At 45.9% G+C, this 20,512-nt stretch overlaps 1 protein-coding gene across 5 annotated transcripts in view; it reads left to right on the plus strand.

Moving 5' to 3' along the window:
- The window catches only part of PLXDC1 (plexin domain containing 1), an 83,713-nt gene extending 64,673 nt beyond the window's left edge, over positions 1–19,040 (plus strand). For 2 of the 5 annotated variants that reach the window (XM_060203590.1, XM_007530929.3), the window contains 3 exons: positions 523–558; positions 8,025–8,185; positions 9,774–11,064. In XM_060203590.1, coding sequence (XP_060059573.1) covers positions 523–558; positions 8,025–8,185; positions 9,774–9,893 — 317 coding nt within the window. In that variant the 3' untranslated portion in view covers positions 9,894–11,064. Of the gene's footprint in view, positions 1–522; positions 559–8,024; positions 8,186–9,674; positions 11,065–18,723 lie in introns of those variants that run through there. The other 3 variants (XM_060203593.1, XM_060203592.1, XM_060203591.1) reach the window with 3 other exon arrangements.
- The last annotated feature ends 1,472 nt before the right edge of the window (positions 19,041–20,512 follow it).

The following is a 20,512-nucleotide window of genomic DNA, read 5'->3' on the forward strand; positions in this document are numbered from 1 at the left end:
ACTCAGTCCCCAACACGGAGGTATTCTTATACTTGAGCAAGCAGGCAGAAAAGAGGAAGTATTGTCAGACCAATCATTTTAAAGGCCATTTTCGTGAAGCAGGAACAAGTTGCAGACAGGGCAGTTGCGGGTCTTACCAGGAACAGGCTGGAGCAAAGGCTGATGCAATCTCAGTGGTTAAGCTATTAAGGAACCTCCACACCCTTTTGCCTGCAGGAAATGGAAGCTTAACTATAATCTGTGCAGCAGTTTCAGTTAATAGCTCCTGCCCTAAAAAAAAAAAAAAAAAAAAATAGCTCCTGCCCTTGGGCCAGGTGCAGAAAGCTGGCAACAAGGCCATCTGAGGGGAGGGAGGAGGGGCTGGGAGGTTTTTTGGGTGAACTCCTACCAGTCTCAGAGAGATGATGGATGTCAGCCCTGCTCCACTTGCCATATCCCCACATCGCTGCCCATCCCTAATGTTTCATCTGGACTGGAAGTAACCTAGGTTGTAATGCTTCCACTCATCTCTCCTTTTTGCAGATGACACCAAGCTGAATCCCTATGCAGGAGGAGATGGTGAGTGCAGTGGAGCACCATTTGGTTAAACCCATTGCTTCTTGGGCCCAGCCCCAACAGGATGCAGCAGACACCCATCTATATTCTGAGTGGGGTGACAGGAAGAGAGAGAAGCCTCTGGGACCTCCTACTGGGTGGAGAGGTAGGGAGGGCTTCTAGGCACAGACTCCATCGAGTGAAGAAGTAAAGAACCCTATCTCCATCCAAACATTTCTCATCTCAGCCAGGAGCCTCCTCTAGTTCTGGCCTCACTCACTGTTCTTGAATATCTACTGTCCTAAAAGCAATGGGAGGAGGGACAGGTTGAGCTGGCACAGGCTCGACTGTGTGTGCGAAGTGGCTGCTGGCCTCTGTCCTCGTGGACTTCACAGTCAGTGAGGGATAAAGAGCAGCTTGTCTTGCAGTGGGCTTCCTGTCATTCCCAACTTGCAGTGGCAAAGTATGCACAAAAGTTTGCAGGGCATCAGAAAATGGGACCTCCTATTCCCAGAAGTAGCTGGGAGGCTAATCTCTTTGATGGCATTTAGAAGCTAGAAGCCCTTAAAAAAAAGTTTTCTTTCTTTCTTCTTCTCCCCCCCCCCCCCCCCCCCAGAGCACTGCTCAACTCTGGCTTATGATGTTATGGGGGATTGAACCAGCCTCAGGCAGGAGTTTCTTCAGACAACTATTATGCTATCTCCCCCACCCACCCCACCCTAAAGTTGTTTTGTGTTTTTTTTTTTAATTATTGATAGCAAGAGAGGAGGGAGAAGGAGAGAGAGAGAGAGAGAATCAGAGTATCACTGTGGCACATGCAATGCAGGGGATTGAACTTAGAACCTCAGAGTTGAGAGTCTAATACTTTATCCACTGAGCCACCTCTGGGGCTGCTGTAGGACTCTCATGACCACAGTTGACTGCAGCCACTCTAAGTGGGAGATGGAAGTGCCTTTCCACCCCAGTGGCTGAGACACTGTCTGGGGTTCCAGCAGGAGAGGAGATGCTCTGAATGTACCAGGGATGGAAGCAAGCATTATTCTCCTGTGGGCAGTGGGTGTGAGTCTACAACGTGTATGTGAGGGTGAGAGGTGTCCCTCTCACTCTGCACCATGTGCTCATCAGCCCAGACCCTGATCAGCCCAGATCAGGCCATCAGGGTCACTGCAGGTTGACTGCCTGTAAGGGTGGGGGTGCACTGGTCCCCCTCAGCTGTCTCACCTATTGGCAGATAGCAGTACTAACCAGTCACTGCAATGCAGGGCCCAGAGTTTTTCTCCTGGGTGTCATCTGCTTACAGTGTGAAAAGGATAAGGCAGACACTGATTTTTCAATGCATGCAACTTGCTTTGAAAAAATCTTGGGAAGGGGAGATAGCATAATGTTCATGCAAAATGCTCTTATGCCTGAGGCCCCAAGGTCCCAGGTTCAATCCTCAAAGCCACCATAAGCCAGAGCTTAACAGTGCTCTGCTAAAAATAATCATCATCAGGAGTCGGGCAATAGCACAGTGAGTTAAGTGCAGGTGGTGCAAAGCACAAGGACCGGGGAAGGATCCCAGCTCGAGCCCCCTGCTCCACACCTACAGGGGAGTTGCTTCACAAGTGGTGAAGTAGGTCTGCAGGTGTCTGTCTTTCTTTCCCCCTCTCTGTCTTCCCCTCCTCTCTCCATTTCTCTCTGTCCTATCCAACAGTGATGACATCAATCACAACTACAATAATAACTACAATAATAAAACAACAAGGGCAACAAATGGGAAGTAATAAATAAATATCTTTAAAAATCATCATCATCATCATAATAAATTACATAATAATAAAACAAATCCCAGCCCTCTACTGATTCCCATCCCACCCACAGCTTTGTAAAAAGATTCTGTTTCTATGGCTCACATGATCATCTGTCGTCTCTGTGTCACCTTCCAGAATCCCTTTAGGGGAGGGAGAAGCAAAAGGAAGCAAATAGCCACCCCTGGTAATGTCAGGCAGCTATGTTTCTTCGAGGCTGGCATTGACCTAGCCCTTGGCCAGATCACTCCATCAATCTGTATTTCCACAGCCTCAAGAGATACAAGAGGGGATAGGGGGTTGGATGAGCTTCCAGCTCAGTGGTCTTCAATGCCTTCCTTGGAATGTACTCAGAGAGAACCTGCTGATTTTTTAGCCCTCAGTTCTATTGTGGATTTTCTTTTCTTTTTTTCTTTTCTTATCCTCAGATCACTTTACGGGGGGGAGATGAGGATCTTGTTCTCTACTTGTTTTTCTACTGCAATGCTAGGGACTAATGCGTGTGCCATTTCACTGCTCCCTGGATGACTTTTTCTTTTTACTTCAGATATATAGAGTGTCACACATACCACAGCAGCCTGAGCTTCCCTTGGTGCCATGATGCTCCCAGGTGGTGTCAGGGTTGTTCTTTTTTATTGAGCTCTTACAATGAATCTGCTATTTTTCCCTCAATATTGAGGGCACAGATGAATAAGACAATTTCCTTATCCTCCAGGAGGTTGCACTCTGGTACCACATAGTGACAGGTTTTAAAGAAATGATTGCTCTGGGAGTCAGGTGGTAGCGCAGCAGGTTAAGCACACATGGCGCGAAGCCCAGTTCAAGTCCCCGGCTCCCCACCTGCAGGGGAGTCGCTTCACAGCCGGTGAAGCAGGTCTGCAGGTGTCTATCTTTCTCTCCCCCTCTCTGTCTTCCCCTCCCCTCTCCATTTCTCTCTGTCCTATCTAACAACGACATCAATAGCTACAACAATAAAACAACAAGGGCAACAAAAAGGAATAAATAAAAATAATTTAAAATTTTTTTTTCTTTTTTTTTATTTAAGAAAGGATTAATTAACAAAACCATAGGGTAGGAGGGGTACAACTCCACACAATTCCCACCGCCCAATCTCCATATCCCACCCCCTCCCCCAATAGCTTTCCCATTCTCTATCCCTCTGGGAGCATGGACCCAGTGTCATTGAGGGTTGCAGAAGGTAGAAGGTCTGGCTTCTGTAATTGCTTCCTCGCTGAACATGGGCGTTGACTGGTCAGTCCATACTCCCAGTCTGCCTCTCTAGTAGGATGGGTCTCTGGGGAAGCTGAGCTCCAGGACACATTGGTGGTGTCTTCAATCCAGGGAAGTCTGGCCGGCATCCTGATGATACCTGGATCCTGGTGACTGAAAAGAGAGTTAACATACAAAGCCAAACAAATTGTTGAGCAATCATGGACCCAAAGCTTGGAAAAGTGGAGAGGAAGTATTAGGGAGGTACTCACTGCAAACTCTAGTATACTTCTGCTTTCTCACTTTGGTGCCATACTCCAAACTCAGTCAATTTCTGCTTTGCGTTTATACTTCTTTTTTTTTTTTTTACATGCATAACATTCCCCAGATTCCCATTTAGCAATACAACCCCCACTATTTCATTCATCATTTTTCATGGACCTGTATTCTCCCCACCCACCCACCCACCCCAGAGTCTTTTACTTTGGTGTAATACTCCAATTCCATTTCAGGTTCGACTTGTGTTTTCTTTTCTAATCTTGTTTTTCAACTTCGGCCTGAGAGTGAGATCATCCCATATTCATCCTTCTGTTTCTGACTTATTTCACTCAACATGATTTTTTCAAGGTCCATCCAAGATCGGCTGAAAACGGTGAAGTCACCATTTTTTACAGCTGAGTAGTATTCCATTGTGTATATATACCACAACTTGCTCTGAATGACTCTGAAAATGTCCAATAGTTCTAGGTTATCTATCTCTTCATTTAGCTCCCTTATGTCTTTACTGATTTTCTTCCTGGATGATCTGTCAAGTTGAGATAGTGGGGTGTTGAAGTCCCCTACTATGATTGTGTTACTGTTAATATATTGCTGTAGCTCTTTCAGTAGAAGTTTGATGTATTTAGATGGCTTCTCATTGGGTGCATAGATATTAATAATTGTTAAGTCCTCTTGATTGACTGATCCTCTGAGCATTAAGTAGTGTCCATTCCTATCTTTTTTAATCTTATGTATTTTAAAGTCTATCATGTCAGATATGAGAATAGCTGTTCCTGCCCTTTTTTGTGGGCCATTGGCTTGAATGATAGTTTTCCATCCTTTCACTTTAAGTCTGTGTTTGTCTTGTTGCGTTAGGTGAGTTTCCTGTAGACAACATATTGTTGGGTTGTGTTTTCTGATCCATCTTCCTACTCTGTGTCTTTTAATAGGTGAATTCAGGCCATTCACATTTATTGATATCAAAGATTGAAGATATTTTAACACCATTCTTGTAGAGTTTTAGAGTGTTTTGATATATGTTCTATTTGTGGTGGTCTGGTTGTTTATAGGAAACCTTTCAGAACTTCTTTCAAGGCAGGCTTGGTGATGGTTGCTTCCTTCAACTGTTGCTTGTCTGAGAAGGTTTTGATGCTTCCATCTAGTCTGAATGACAATCTAGCAGGATATAGTATTCTTGGCTGAAAGCCTTTCTCTTTGAGCACTCGATAGATATCTTGCCATTCTCTTCTGGCCTGTAGTGTTTGTATGGAGAAGTCTGCTGCTAATCTTATGGGTTTTCCTTTGTAGGTGACTCTTTGTTTTTCTCTTGCAGCCTTGAGGATCCTTTTTTTATCCTTATTCCTTTCCAATCTAAGTATGACATGTCTTGGTGTCTTTAGGTCTGGGTTAATTCTGTTTGGGACCCTCTGGGCTTCTTGAATCTTTATGTCTTTGGTGTTGTCTAGACTAGAGAAATTTTCAGCTATTATGGCCTGGAGAACGCTTTCTTCCTCCCCTTCTCTTTCTTCCTCTGGTAAGCCAATAATGCGTATATTGTTTCTTTTGAAGTCATCCCATAGGACTCTGTTGTTGTTTTCAGCATCTCTTAATCTCTTTTTGAGATCTCTTACTTCTTTTTTAGTTGTCTCTAATTCATCCTCAATCTTGCTAATTCTGTCTTCAGCCTCATTGATTCTATTCTCTCTGCCTTCTACTGCTTTCTGGAGTTCATCTATTTTGTTGCCCTGCTCTGATACTGTTTTAGCTTGTTCAGCTAGTTGCCTTCTTAGCTCAGTGATTTCAGCTTTCAGCTCTCTAATAACCATGAGATTATTAGAATTTTCTTCCATATTCTCATTTGTTGTTCCTGCAGTTCTGATTACAATTTTTTCAAATTCTTTACTCACTCCTGTTATTATTTCCTTAGCTAATGTTTGGATGTTGAACTTGTTGTTTTGTGCTTCGCCCTCTGGAGGACTTTTAGCTGGACTCTTGTCCTGGTTCGAGTCTCCAGTATTTTTTCTTGTTGTTTTAACCATTTTATATAAGTTAAGAGGTTTTTCAATCCCTGAGTTGGAGTTCAGTGGTGTAAAAGCCTTTTTTTTTTCCCCTGTAGGCTATGGTAGCCTGAGGGCTTTTAAACTATCAATAGGCTTCTTGGCTTAATCACTGACTCCTGACCAAGAGATAAAGCAGGGTGTGGCAGAGATAATCCAGTGGTTATGCAAAGAGACTTTCACAGCCCCTCAGCTATGCCACCGAGGTATAGGTCTTCTCCTGAGTTTCCCGGTTAGATCTCTGTACCCTGGTGTCCCTCCCTGTTGCTGCTCCAGATTCTGAGGGTAGTAGCAATGGAGACTCAGAGTTGTACTTGGTGAGTCTCTGGGGAGTCCTTTCCTCCCTTCAGCTGTCCCCTTGTTGGTGGAGCAGACTGGAGGTGGTGTCTCCACTGACAAACTGTCGAACTGTTAGCAGTCACTTAATCTCTCCTTAGGCCCCTCTCTCCTCTCTGTCACCAGCCACGCGTGTTTGTACTCACGGGTGATTTACTGGGTTTCTGTGGTCATTCTAGTCCTGTCTTGTTTCGGTCCGGGTGGTCTCCTTTGGTATTCCTAGTTGATCCGGGAGAGGAGAGGAGAGGAGAGGAGAGAAAGCGATCTGCTGCTCGTAGCTCCGCCTCCGGAAGTCCGGGGTTTTCTAAAATTTTTTTAAAGAAATTATTATTCTGCTATCACAATAGCTTATTATTACTAAGAATGTCTTAAGAAACCAGCCAGTGGGCCAGGAGGAGTGGTATAGTGGAGAAAGTATTGGCCTTTCAAGCTGAGATCCTAAGCTCAATCCCTGACCTTAAAGAACACTCTCTCTCCTTTCCCTCTTCTCACATACATACATGCATACATACATCATAAAAAAAACTTTTTTTTTCCTCCTCCAGGGTTATTGCTGGGCTCGGTGCCTGCACCATGAATCCACCGCTCCTGGAGGCCATTTTTTTCCCCCTTTTGTTGCCCTTGTTGTAGCTTCGTTGTGGTTATTATTATTGCCCTTGTTGACGCAATTTGTTGTTGGATAGGACAGAGAGAAATGGAGAGAGGAGGGGAAGACAGAGAAGGGGAGAGAAAGATAGACACCTGCAGACCTGCTTCACCGCCTGTGAAGCGACTCCCCTGCAGGTGGGGAGCCGGGGGCTCGAACCAGGATCCTTAGGCCGGTCCCTGCGCTTTGCGCCACATGTGCTTAAGCCACTGCGCCACCGCCCGACCCCCATAAAAATTTTTTTTAAAAAGAAAGAAATCAACCATAGTTCTCAGCACTTCAAAAGAATTTTCTTGTCTCAATCCTCATAAGAATGTCAATTAGTTTGTTACTATTATTTTTAAGATCTATTTATTTGTGAGGGAGAGATAGAGAACTGGAGCATCACTCTGCAATGCGAAGGATCAACCTCAGGACTTCACACTTGAGAGTTCAGTTCCTTATCCACTGAGGCACCTCACAGGCCACTTTAGTTCTTATTATCCTACAGAGAAGTTCTGCAGAAAAACAAAGTGGTGGGAGTTGGGCGGTAGCGCAGCAGGTTAAGCACAGGTGGTGCAAAGCGCTAGGATTCGCGTAAGGATCCTGGTTCAAGCCCCGGCCTCCCTACCTGCAGAAGAGTCACTTCACAGGCGGTGAAGCAGGTCTGCAGGTGTCTGTCTTTCTCTCCCCTCTCTCTGTCTTCCCCTCCTCTCTCCATTTCTCTCTGTCCTATCCAACAACAGTGACATCAATAACAACAATAATAATAACTACAACAATGAAAAACAAGGGCAACAAAATAAATAAATAAATAAATATGTATTTTAAAAAGATAGAAACACAAAGGGGGTTAATTAATCCCCAGGGTCACACATTGGCAGTCGGAATTTGAACCCAGGCAGCCAGACTCCAAATGGCAAAATCTTCACCATCACATGCCTTTTGAGGGTTTCTTCAAAGCATGTTTGTGGCATGAGCATTGAAGAGCACTTTTAGGGCCCTTAGCACACTTGGGTAACCACTGTTTTTTTTCAAAATCACCTGATGATGCCCATAATGTTGATGCCACACATCTGAGGATCTCACCTACTACCTGCCCCACCCTTTCATGTGCTTGATAAGTGGATCCTGTCAGCTTTCATCTCTAGGACTTTCAGACGTCAGGACTGCATGCCTCTACCTTCCTGTCCCCCTACACCAACGTTCTCTCCACAGGCCTTCAGAACAACCTGTCCCCCAAGACAAAGGGGCCCCCTGTGCACCTGGGCACCATTGTGGGCATTGTGCTGGCAGTCCTCCTGGTGGCGACCATCATCCTGATTGGGATTTACATCAACAGCCACCCCACCTCCAACGCTGCTCTCTTCTTCATCGAGGTCAGTGTAGATGGTTTCCACAGCTCTGTTATATGCCTCAGCCTCAGCACTTCCTGGCCGTTCTGTGTCTATTTCTCCCCATCTCATCCCTCGCCTGCCACGTACCTGGCTCGGGTTCCCACCTGTTCTCTATCTGGGCCCATGCCACTCTGTACCCCCACTTTTAGCTTCCTTTCCGCATGGCACAGTGGCAGCACCTTTTCTTTTCTTTAAAGATTTATGTGTTAATTATTGAGCAAGAGAGAATCAGAGCATCACCTTGGCATATGCTATGCCAGGGACGGAATGCAGGACCTCCTGCTTGAGACTCCAGTGTTCTGCCCACTGTACTACCTCCTGGGCCACTGCAGCACTTTTGTGACCACACGTCTACATGGATGCTTCCTCTTTTTCACTTTCCCCATTTCTTGGGAGTTCTGACCACTCATTGTTTGTTACCTGAGGAAATACAGATGCCCAGGTGACAGGGATGCTGGTAGGGCAGGTCTGAGGTGGTCATAGCAATCTGTATTTTCTTCCTTTTTTAAAATTTTAATTTATTTTATGTGATAGGACAGAGAAATTTAGAGGGAAGAGGCATAGAGAGTGAGAGACAGAGAGATACCCGCAGCCCTGCTTCTCCGCTTGTGAAGCTTTTCTCCCTGCAGGTGGGGACAGAGACTTGAACCCAGGTACTTAAGCACTGTAATGTGCTCATTTAACCAGACATGCCACCATTACCCTGTAATCTGTATTTTCCTTTTTTTTTTCTTTTCTTAAATTACTGTGACAAGGAATGAAAGTAGGACACATGTGGCACCACTGAGTGTGTTCCCTAGCCCAACTTAACTGTTTTTGCTTGTTTGTTTTGTTTTGTTTACCAGCTCTGGCTTGTGGTGGTGCTGAGGATTAAGTCTGGGGCTTTGGAGCCTCAGGCATGAGAGTCTGTTTGCATATAATCTTTATGCTGTCTCCCCGTTCCTTCCTTCCACTCTTTTTTTCCTCCCCTTCTTCCCTTCCTTCCACTCTTTTTTTTCTGAGAGAGAGAGAGAAAGAGAGAGAGAGGAGATGCTGATGCCACAGCACTACTCCACCAGCCATAGTGCTCCTCTGATGCCTCCATGGTACTCCCATATGGTGCTGGGGCCCAAACCGAAGGTCTTACTTATGGAACATATGCCCTCTACTGGGTGATCCATCTTCTGATCCTGCATTTCCAGAAGCTCTGAGCTAACTGGTACGGGAGCTGCACTGTCTGGAGAACTCTCTCAGACCGTCCTGTCTCTAAAGAGTAAGACAGACCGTCCTGTCTCTAAAGAGTAAGAGTGTAAGGGCTCCACCTAGTTGCGGAGCTCTTCACCTTGTGTCCTCCAGTCCATGCAGTCAGTAAGGGGGGAAATGACCTTCTTTCACACTCTTCAGCTCCCAGCAGGTTTCTCAGTCAGGGATGGGAGGATCAAACAGGGAACCTCCTTGGCAGAGGACCTAGACATACCCTGACACTCAGCAGGTCCCCAGCACCCAGTTTACTGTGCCATGGTGCTCAGCACTGTCCACTGCAGGGGGTCCCCAGTGATGGCCACTGACTCTGTGTCTGTGCCCCCCGCAGCGGAGACCTCACCACTGGCCGGCCATGAAGTTCCGCAACCACCCCAATCATTCCACCTACACTGAGGTCGAGCCTTCAGGCCACGAGAAGGAGGGTTTCGTGGAGGCTGAGCAGTGCTAAGAGCACCAGGCCTCCTCCTCGGAGGGAAGGAAGGAAGCAAGTCAAAGTCAAACAGCCTCCTCTGGACACACTCGGACTGGAAGAAGCGATGTTCTGCGGTGCCAGAGCTCCAGTCTGGACGTCACAGCCCAGACGGTGAAGCAGGGGACAGAAAAACAGCCGCACTAAGTTGTTCAGGAACAATCACCTACTTTCATCCTGTCTTCAGACAAGAGGTCTTCTGTTGGGGTCTCTCAATGGTCTACTCTGTTGCTGTCTCAGAGACCCCCTGTCACCCAGAAGTGGCCAGATGATCCACTGCTGGTCAGCTGAGGTCCCTCTATCTGACACTGACAACTAAACTCTAGATTGGGGTCACAGCATTCCAGGGTCCATAGTCTCCAGAGCTGGTCCTCATGCTATGGACTCCGCACAACTAGCCCAGTTTCTGTGACTCTGAAAATTTGAAGAAGGACTTCCCTCTACCTGTTAAAACCAGGTATAGGTGATCTCGGTCCTTGTATGTGCTGTTGAGTGGCATGTTGTCATCAGAGGAAAGCTAATGAGAGCAAAGGGGAATTAGATTTTTAGGCTTTGCTCCCACAAACAGTCATTTCTGCTACGAGGCAAGACTGCCACAGTGAACGTGTGTGCGGCCAGAATCTTAGGCATCACCCCACCTACAGCCCAGCCTGGCCAGCTGTGCAAGGCCATGTTGCAGCGCAGGGTTCTTTTTCTGAAGGCTCAGTAGGTATTCATTGTAGTTGCTGGCCTGTTCTTCTGTCAGTGTCAGTAGTACCTCCAAAGCCAGAGCTCTCCTGATTCTCCCCCCACCCCCCAGAGAAGTCTTAGAGTCATCAAAGAGAAGCCACATAGAGGCTTCTAGAAATGTATCCAGCAGGGAACTCCAATGGAATTTTGTTAAAAATCCTCAGTGGTTGGGAGAGAGGAAGCTGGCTCTGATGGCAGGGGCTTCCTGCATAAAACACTGACCTGGAAAGTGGCTTCCATCTTCCCAGCTTGGCCAGAAGTTTGGAGGGAAGAGAGCTTAGGATCCCAATCTCATCCTGGCTTGAAGGATATTCTGTCTTAGGGATGACTTGGGGGTGTATCTGAAGATCATTTAAAATTAAAATATCAATAAATAAATCTTTAAAAAATAAATTAAGAAATAAAATTAAAATCTACCATTCATCTGCATTCAGCATGAAAAGCGGCAGCCGCAAGTAAATGTCTACTTAGCCTTGCCTTCTTACACCTGTTATCAGACGCTGTAAAAGAAAGAACTGCTTTAAGTACAAGGCCTCCCGAGGTGGGGGTAGGGAGTCCATCCAAATACCAGACTCATGATTTTCCAGTCACACTTTGTCTTCAGTGAGGACATTAATGACACCCAGAGTAGAAAAGATGATGACTTTGGCTATATATATATCCTTAAGGAAACAAAGTGTAGGAGAAGGTCAGAGGGCCGAATGGGGAGGGGAGGAAGGAAGAAGGAAGAAGAACAAACCAGTGCAGCAAAGAGAATAATGTTAAGTTCATGTTTCTGAAGGATTAGAAGGTTTGTAACAAAGTCTTCTTTGTGAAAGAACAGCCAAGCACTGCAATTCTCTGGGCTCCAAGCTAGCTGGCAGGAGGGGGTGAGGGTTGGCCCTGCTGAACCTGCAAAGCATCTATAACCTTCATGGATCTAAAATGGCTGGTGGTGACAGTTCCTATTGGAACCAGCATCATTTACCATTCCAGCATTAATTAATTCTTCTCAAGGGGGAGTTGCTCACCTTTCTGGATTCCTGAAGGGAAAGAACATAAATAGTGAAGAAAGGTATGGCTTTGGGGCCAGACCTCTGCCTGTAGGTGCTTGAAGAAAGTTCCAGATGCCTTGACCAGCTGGTCAGAGCAAGCCCAGCTGACTCCCTGGGTGGCAGTGCTAAAGTCAGTGGAGACATTTGGCTGCAGGCAGCCTGGTTTGTTTACGGCAAAAAGAACTACAGAGAGGCCCATGGTCATCAAGAGCTTCTGATTTCTCTAGCCCAAACGCATAGCTTAGTGCCTCCAGGAAACAGAGCTAGGACTCTTACAGAGTTAGTGCCATTTCCCAAGTCTTTTTAGGATCTTTGAGGAGATGGACATTTCTTAGACCCAGAGAGTTCATTTAGCTGGGCAGCTGGAAAGAATCACCAGAAAGACACAGGGTCTTATGATCAGCTTTCTGAATTTGGCTGACCTTTCAGGAAGGCGAGGTAGCACTTCATGCACTGTGTCTAACAAATCACAGAGAGCTTGCAGGCTCCCAGGTCTCTGAGCCCTGCAAATATGTTGTCCCCAAGGAAAGCGGCTGGTGTGCAGTAGCTTCCCCACATGGGGTGTTTGGACATCCCACAGTGATCTCACCCAGGGGTGGGAGGGTAGAGCCTAAGAGAGCTCATCCCTGTGACAGGAAGCTCCAACCCAGTGAAATGAGACTCTGGGGGCTGCCTCTGTTGAATTAAGAAGTCAGAACATCTGTTTGATGCCAGAACTCAAGAGAAGCAACAAGAGAATGAGTACCAGAGTGCAGAGGCCAACTCTGAGAGAGGACCCTTGGATCAGGCTGCAAGCACAGTCTATTCTTTTACCAGCTGTTCCTGTATTTATACAGAAAGGACTCAGAGAGTTCTGCTTGGATAACTTGAGTGCACATCAACCCAGCTAATCAACCCCAGCACCCAGAAGTGCCCCAGGAAAAGCAGTTGGGTTTCTAAGCTTGGTTGACTAGCTATCCCTCTCTTGTCATAATCAAGTGTCATCCCCATCTGACTCTGTTGGCAATTTTTTCAGGTCTAGAGCCTGAAATTGAAATATCCCTGTACCCATTATTAGAGGTTCTTGATGGGCCTATAGAAAAAAATTTTTAAGAGTCATATGTAGACAGAGGAGAGAGAGAGAGAACATATACACAGTTTATTGCTAAGAACACTGAATGATTTTGCAGCTGTGTTCAGCCTATAGCTGTGCTTATTAAATTAAGACAGTGGCAAATGCTGCCAGCCAACCACATGCACTATTTGAAAAGTAGAGTGTTTACCACTTGAACTGATTGCTTATCTGGTTGTGGACAGAACTCTTTTCTCTGGACCCTGGAACACAACAGACTTGTAGCCAACCAATTCTCTCCCACCTCCCCTCTGCTCCTATATCTCCCTATCTCACTTCAGATTACTCTCTCTCCATATTCCCCCTCCCACTAATATTACCTACATAAGCCTTCTAAGAGTCTTAGGCCTAGGGAGTCGGACTGTAGCTCAACAGGTTAAGCACACGTGGCGCGAAGCAATGACCATGGTTCGAGCCCCCGGCTCCCCACCTGCAGGGGAGTCGCTTCACAGGCGGTGAAGCAGGTCTGCAGGTGTCTGTCTTTCTCTCCCCCTCTCTGTCTTCCCCTCCTCTCTCCATTTCTCTCTGTCCTATCTAACAACAACAACATCAGTAACAACAATGACTACAAGAACAAGGGCAACAAAAGGGAAAATAAATAAAATTTAAAAAAAAGAAATGCAGGACTGGGCCAGCAGGTGGCGCCAGGCCACTATTCAGGAGCACCAGCAGGGGAAGCTTTACAAGTGTTAGAACAGTGCTGGGGTATCCTTCTGTCTGTCTGTCTCTGTTTCTTCTATTATTATCTTTATTTATTTATTGGATAGATATCTAGAAATCAAGAGGGAAGGGAGTGATAGAGAGACAGAGAAAGACACCTGCCACACTGCTTCACAATTTGCAAAGCTTTCCCCTTGTAGATGGGGACTGGGGGCTCGAACCTGGGTCCTTGCACATTGCAACATGTGCACTCAAACAGGTTCACCACCACCCAACCCCTTTCTCTTTGTTTCTTACCCTCTTGCTAGAAAAAAAAAAAAAAAGAAAAGGAAAATAAATGAGCCCAGCAATAGCCCTTGTGGACCAAAAAAAAAAAAAAAAACGGAGACGGAAAACCTGCCCACCCAGACTCCCTGCATTTGAAAAGCTGCTCCTTGAGTGACTTATGTGAATTGCAGCAAAGTCTAAAAAGCATTAAGAAGCTATTTGATCTTCAGCAGCCGGTTCGGGAGACACTGCTACCCCATTTCCCAGATGGAGAAACTGAGGCTCAGAGAAGCTAAGCATCTACTGTGTACCAGGCACCAGCACTAAGGGACTTTCCCACGGTCACATAGTTAACAAGTAACCAAGACTGTCCCCAAACCCATGTGTTGGGAGTCTTCTTTGAGGTTATTCCTAGTATAACATCAGGTGGCACGGAAACAGTAGGGCCACAATTTAATATGGAGGAGCAAGGCTGGGGATACTGGGGCAATTGTAGCACACAGGACTAGCATACAAGTGATCCCACGTTCCCACCAACAATTAGAGCTGAGCAGTTCTCTGGCTGGAAAAAAAAAATTACTATGGAAGCCCACTATAGACTAGGTCAGGGTCATGCCAGGAGTGTGGGTTCACAGCCTCCAAAGGATGCATAGCAATGACTTCAGACACATGCTCTTGGCTCAAGAAACCGTGAGCCTAGCTAGCATCTGTTTATTTACACAGCCAAGAGAGCTTGCACTTGTCCTCACTGTGGCTGCTTTTCAATCCCGCCCCCAAACTTGTGACCCCTTTCTACACCCCAGGAAGATTTGGAGGCATTCATTATAAGAACTCCACTGTCAGGCTGCTAAACTGTTTATCTTCTTGAATGGAGGACAATTGATTACTTTGCCACAATAGGGCAGAGAGAGAGAAGGGAGATGGAAGGGCAGGGCAGGGCAGGGCAGGGCAGGGCAGGGCAGGGCAGGGCAGGGCAGGGCAGGGCAGGGAGGAGGGAAGGGAAGGGAAGGGAAGGGAAGGAAGGAAGGGAAGGGAAGGGGAGGGAGAATCCTTATTTGAACAGTGAAAAACAGAAAGTCTTTAGTGGGTGATTTTTCTGATGTTCTTAAAACATTTTTATATTTAGTCTCTAGAGATAGCTAAATCAGTTTTCCACATAGCTGAAAACTGAAAAAGAAACATTTGAATATAAGGCAATAAAATTTCATCATACACCTCAGGCTTGGGCTAGAATCTTCATTTTCAGCTTCACTTTTTCTCTGTTCAATTTCTTTTTTAATTCAAAATTGAGGGGGTTGGATGGTGGCACATCCAATAGAGTGCACATGTTGCCATGAGTGAAAACTGGGGTTCAAACCCCTGTCCCCTGCTGCAGCAGGGAAGCTTCATAAATGGTGGGATAGTGCTGCCAGTGTCTCTTCTCTCTCTCTCTCTCTCTCTCTCTCTCTCTCCCTCTCTCTCTCTCTTACCCTTTATCAAAAAAAGAAGAAAATCAGGGAAGGGGAGTAAGTAGCTGGTGCACCAGGTTAATCACACATAGTAGGAAGTGTGAGAACCTGCTCAAGGATTCTGGCTCCCCACCTGCAGGGGGAGGGTCGCTTCACAGGTGGTGAAGCAAGTCTGCAGGTGTCTATCTTTCTCCCTCTCTCTCTTCCCTCGCTCTCTCAATTTCTCACTGTCCTATCCAACAACAGCAATGGAAAAAATGGTGGCCAGGAGCAGTGGATTTGTAGCGCAGGCACCTAGCCCCAGCAATAACCCTGGAGGCAAAAAAAAAAAAAAAAGAAAGAAAGAAAGAAAGAAAGAAAGAAAGAAAAGAGAAAGCAAAAGCAATGGCAACCAGGATCAGGGTCATTGTTGTGTAGGCACAGAGCTCCAGAGATAACCCTGGAGGCAAAAACAAAACAAAAATGACTCAGCATGGGACCTGATGGAGTCTCCAAAAGATAGAAGACTATGTTTTGTTTTTTACCAGAGCACTGCTCAGCTCCAGTTTATGGTGGTGCAGGGGATTGAGCCTGGGACTTTGGAGCCTCGGGTGTGAGTAATACTGTTTCCAGTAAAGCTGGGGGGTGGAAATCTACAATTCCTCAGAAAATAAAAGTTCCTGTTCTCCCTCACGCCACCTCAGATTAGCTCCCATCCTGCGTTCACAGAGAGCACAAGCTTTGTTACACAAAGATGAGATTTTCCCCTGTTCAGGGACAGTGGGAAGGTGTGGAGCTCTGAGGCTTGAGCTGAATCCTGGAGATGCCACACATCACCTCTGTAAGCTCACAAGGGCTACATAACATCCCTGCTCATTTGCAGCATGGGTTAAATGGAAGTGATGTACCTGGCAGGTGGTGCAGTGGATAAAGCATTAGACTTTCAAGCATGAGGTCAATTTCTGGCATCACATGTGCCAGAGTGATGCTCTCTCCTCCCCATCCCCTGCCTCATGAATAAATAATAAATGGAAATAATGAAAAGATTAGCACCTGCCTCTCAGGATTGGAAAGAACTCTGCATTCCACAGTGCTTGGAGCCAAGCACAGCATCAGTAAATGTTCCCAAGGTCTCAGCTATTTTTCCGCTAGTTGGTGACTGAAGGCAGCATGTTCCATGATCCAGGGAAGCGAATGGATTTTCTGAGGCTTCCTGCTGCCTCTCTGTGGAGGGACTGCTCAGCCAGAAGGAGGCGCTCTGGGCAGTCAGCATCTCCCATTCAGAAAGCCTGTGACTAAACTCAGGATGAGAACAGACACCCCCTACATCCTTGCAAAGGGCTGATCTCCTTCCTCTGAAGGAACCAGGCACTGAAAACATCTACTCATCCTTTGTCGGGGTCTCCCCCACAGATGGTTGCGAGGAGGGAGATCTGGACCAGCCGGACCCCCTTTTGGGGCTGAGCGGCAGGGAGAGTGTCGACGACTTGAGAAAAGAAAAGACACCAAGTCGGGAGTTCTGTTAAGGCAGTGACTCGCTTTATTGAGGAAAAGGACATTCTTTATGGGGGGGGGGGGGGGGCAGGGATGGAAAGATAGGGTGAGATGACGCTAGAGGTGGTGTGAGGTGGGCCTATGCTCTTTACACGTCATCAGTTGGAGGGCAGAGGTGAATTCAGGTGCGGCTCACAGGAAGTGCTGTGTCACTCTGAGGAAGTTAGTGACCTTCAGCGAAACTCAAGCCAGGCTTAGGGAGTGTCTGCTGGGCCTAGATGGAGGCCAAGCAGGTCCCAACAATCCTTCACTCTTGGCTTTCTATACTTACCTTCAAGACAATAAATCGTGTTTATGAACTTTGGGGGAGGGGGGAGGACAATAAAAAAAAGATGTTGCAGAATCCAGCCTATAGAAATCCTTTCCTGTGGAGAGTGGAGGTGGGAAGAAAAAGCATCATTGATTATGCGAATAACTTTCATGCCTGAGGCTCTGAGGTCCCAGGTTCAATCTCTAGCAGCCACCATATGCCAGAGATAAACAGTGCTCGAGTTTTTAAAAAAATTCTGCCCTGGAAGCTTCCCTTGGTGATTAATTGGCGGGGGCGGGGGGGGGGGGGGGCACAAGACATCTCAGTACCCAAGACAACTGTTTTGGTAGGTAAACCAGATAAGACATGGGACTTACTTTTCTTTTTCTATTTCCTAGTGGTCTGGGAGGTGGCACATGAGGTCCTGAGTTCGATACCCGGCAACACATGTGCCAGAATGATGTCTGGTTCTTTCTCTTGCTATCTTCCTCATTAATAAATAAATAAAATCTTTAAATTTTTTTAAATCTTAGATTAATTGCTGTAACTCCTTTAAAAAAAGTTAAAACTAATAAATTCCCTACTATGAGATTTGGTACATGACAGGCACTTAACTTATTTGTAAAAAGGATGAAAATGGAGGTCAGCGGTAGTGCAGTGGGTTAAGTGCACATGGCGTGAAGTGCAAGAAACGGCAGAAGGAACCGGGTTTGAGCCCCCGGCTCCCCACCTGCAAAGGGGGGGGGGGTCGCTTCACAGGAGGTGAAGCAGATCTACAGGTGTCTATCTTTCTCTCCCTAACCCCCTCTGTCTTCCCTTCCTCTCTCCATTTCCCTCTGTCCTATCCAGCAACAATGACAACAATAATAATAACCACAACGATAAAACAAGGGTAACAAAAGGGGAAAAAATAGCCTCCAGGAGCAGTGGATTCGTGGTGCAGGTACCAAGCCCCAGCAATAATCCTGGAGACCAAAAAAAAAAAAAAGACGAAAACATAAGAAACAACTTTTCGGGGGCTGGGTTAAGCCCCCCACGTAATGCAAATTGGAAGGACCAGTGCACAGGTCTTTCTCTCTCCCTTTCTGTCTTCCCCTCCTCTCTCTGTCCTATACAACAGGAGCAACAATAACAATGGAAAAATGCCCACCAGGAGCAGTGGATTCGTAGTGCAGGCACTGAGTCTCCAAGCCTCAGTGATAACCCTGGAGATAAAGAAAAAAAAAAAAAAAAAGACATCTTTTCTTTTCCTTACCGGAGATACAGTTGATGGAAAGAAAAAGGGTAAAAAGCCTTTATGATCTTTCAAAAGCACATCAGTCAAGGCAAGCTTAGATGTGGGTCTCTCTCTCTTTTTTATATTTATTTATGTCCTTTTGTTGTCCTTGTTGTTTTATTGTTGTAGTTTTTATTTTTGTCATCGTTGTTGGATAGGACAGAGAGAAATGGAGAGAGGAGGGGAAGACAGAGAGGGGGAGAGAAAGATAGACACCTGCAGACCTGCTTCACCGCCTGTGGAATGACTGCCCTGCAGGTGGGGAGCCAGGGGCTCGAACCAGGATCCTTATGCGGGTCCTTGCGCTTTGCGCCACCTGCACTTAACCTGCTGCGCTACCACCTGCTCCCCAATGTGGATCTCTTTTAGGATTAGCATTCTGACAAGGGTAGGCAAATAAGCCAGAGAGAAGTGGGAATCTCTGATTTTCAGGTTAATCTGAAAACCTAAAAATTTAACCCCAATTTCTCCCTTTGTCTGTCTCCTCTTCTTCACCATCAGAGAAGCTGATGCCCCGGCAATCCCCAGAAGAACATGGGATCCTTCTTGTTCATGAAGGCTGGGTCTGTATGTTTCCAGTTATTTGACAAAAAAAAAAAAAAAAAAGAAGAAGAAAAGCCCAAATTAACTCTGTTCTCAGCACCCAAACAGATGATTCATCAGTAGCCATTGCACAAAAGAAGGTCACAAAGTGAGGAAATGAGAGCAAAGAGCCAGAGCTACAACCATTTCTGGAACACATCCCACCCTGGTCTCACTATCATCCAGGTCCCCCATTTCTGGGGAATATCACTTTTTGCAGTATAAGCAACAAGGAGAATGGGAGGTTTGAGACCATGGCCCAGGGTGGAATAGAATCCAAACTTAGAAAGAAATCCTACAAGGGATTTTTCCTTTCCTTTGTTTACAAAGATTTACTAAAATAAATAAATAAATAAATAAACAATTTTTAAAAAGGCTTTTTGAGGAAATATTTCTGCTTGTGAGATCTTGGAGAAACAGGGCCTTCAGCACTAAGGATTCCCCCAGCTCTTTTTTTTTTTAAATCTTTATTTATTTATTGGATAGAGACAGCCAGAAATCAAAAGAGGGAGAAAGACAGAGAGATACCCAAAGCTTTCCCAGGGGCTCGAACCTGGGTCCTTGTCTATTGTAACACGTGCACTCAACCAGGTGAGCCACCACCTGGTCCCTCCCTCAGTTATTTTTTTCTTCTTTTTTATTATTTATTTTTATTTTTTATTTATAAAAAGGAAACATTGACAAAACCAGAGGATAAGAGGGGTACAACTCCACACAATTCCCACCACCAGATCTCCATAATCCATCCCCTCCCCTGATAGCTTTCCTATTCTTTATCCCTCTGGGAGTATGGACCCAAGGTCATTGTGGCTTGCAGAAGGTAGAAGGTCTGGCTTCTGTAATTGCTTCCCTGCTGAACATGGGCGTTGACTGGTTGATCCATACTCCCAGCCTGTCTCTCTCTTTCCCTAGTAGGGTGGGCCTCCCCCCTAGCTCTTTTAACTGGATCTGATGGTTAAAGAAACAGCCACTATGCTGGTTTCTGTTCTTTCACTGGATTTCTTCCTTTCAGGCCATTGTGTAGGTCTGACAATGAGCAATTTTAAGAATTAACTGAACACAGATTTTATTTCATACACAGCAGTAAAACAAAGCTCCAGGGCCAAGTGGTGGCGAACCTGGTTGAGCGCACACGTTACAATGTTCAAGGACCCAGGTTCAATCCCTGGTCCCCACCTACAGAGGAAAAGCTTTGCGAGTGGTGAAGCAGTGTTGTAGGTATCTCTCTGTCTCTCTCCCTCTCTATCTCCTCTTTTCTCTTGATTCCTGGCTGTCTCTATCCAATAAATAGATAAAGGTAATAAAAAGAAGGGAGTCAGGCAGTAGAGCAGCGGGTTAAGCACACTTGGTGCAAAGCGCAAGGACCGGCATAAGGATCCCGGTTTGAGCCCCTGGCTCCCCACCTGCAGGGGGGTCACTTCACAAGCGGTGAAGCAGGTCTGCAGGTGTCTATCTTTCTCTCCCTTTCTCTGTCTTCCCCTCCTCTCTCCATTTCTCTTTGTCCTATCCAACAATGATGACATCAATAACAACAATAATAATAACTACAACAATAAAAACAGCAAGGGTAACAAAAAGGAAAATAAATATTTTTTAAAACGGTAAGAAAAAGAAAAAGAAACATTAAAAAATAATAATAAAACAAAGCTCCTCATCAGTTCAGCATATACAGGGCTTCCCTTCCCACCCCCAGCCTAATAAAAGTTTC

Source organism: Erinaceus europaeus, chromosome 12, assembly GCF_950295315.1.
Source record: "Erinaceus europaeus chromosome 12, mEriEur2.1, whole genome shotgun sequence".
Taxonomy (NCBI): domain Eukaryota; kingdom Metazoa; phylum Chordata; class Mammalia; order Eulipotyphla; family Erinaceidae; genus Erinaceus; species Erinaceus europaeus.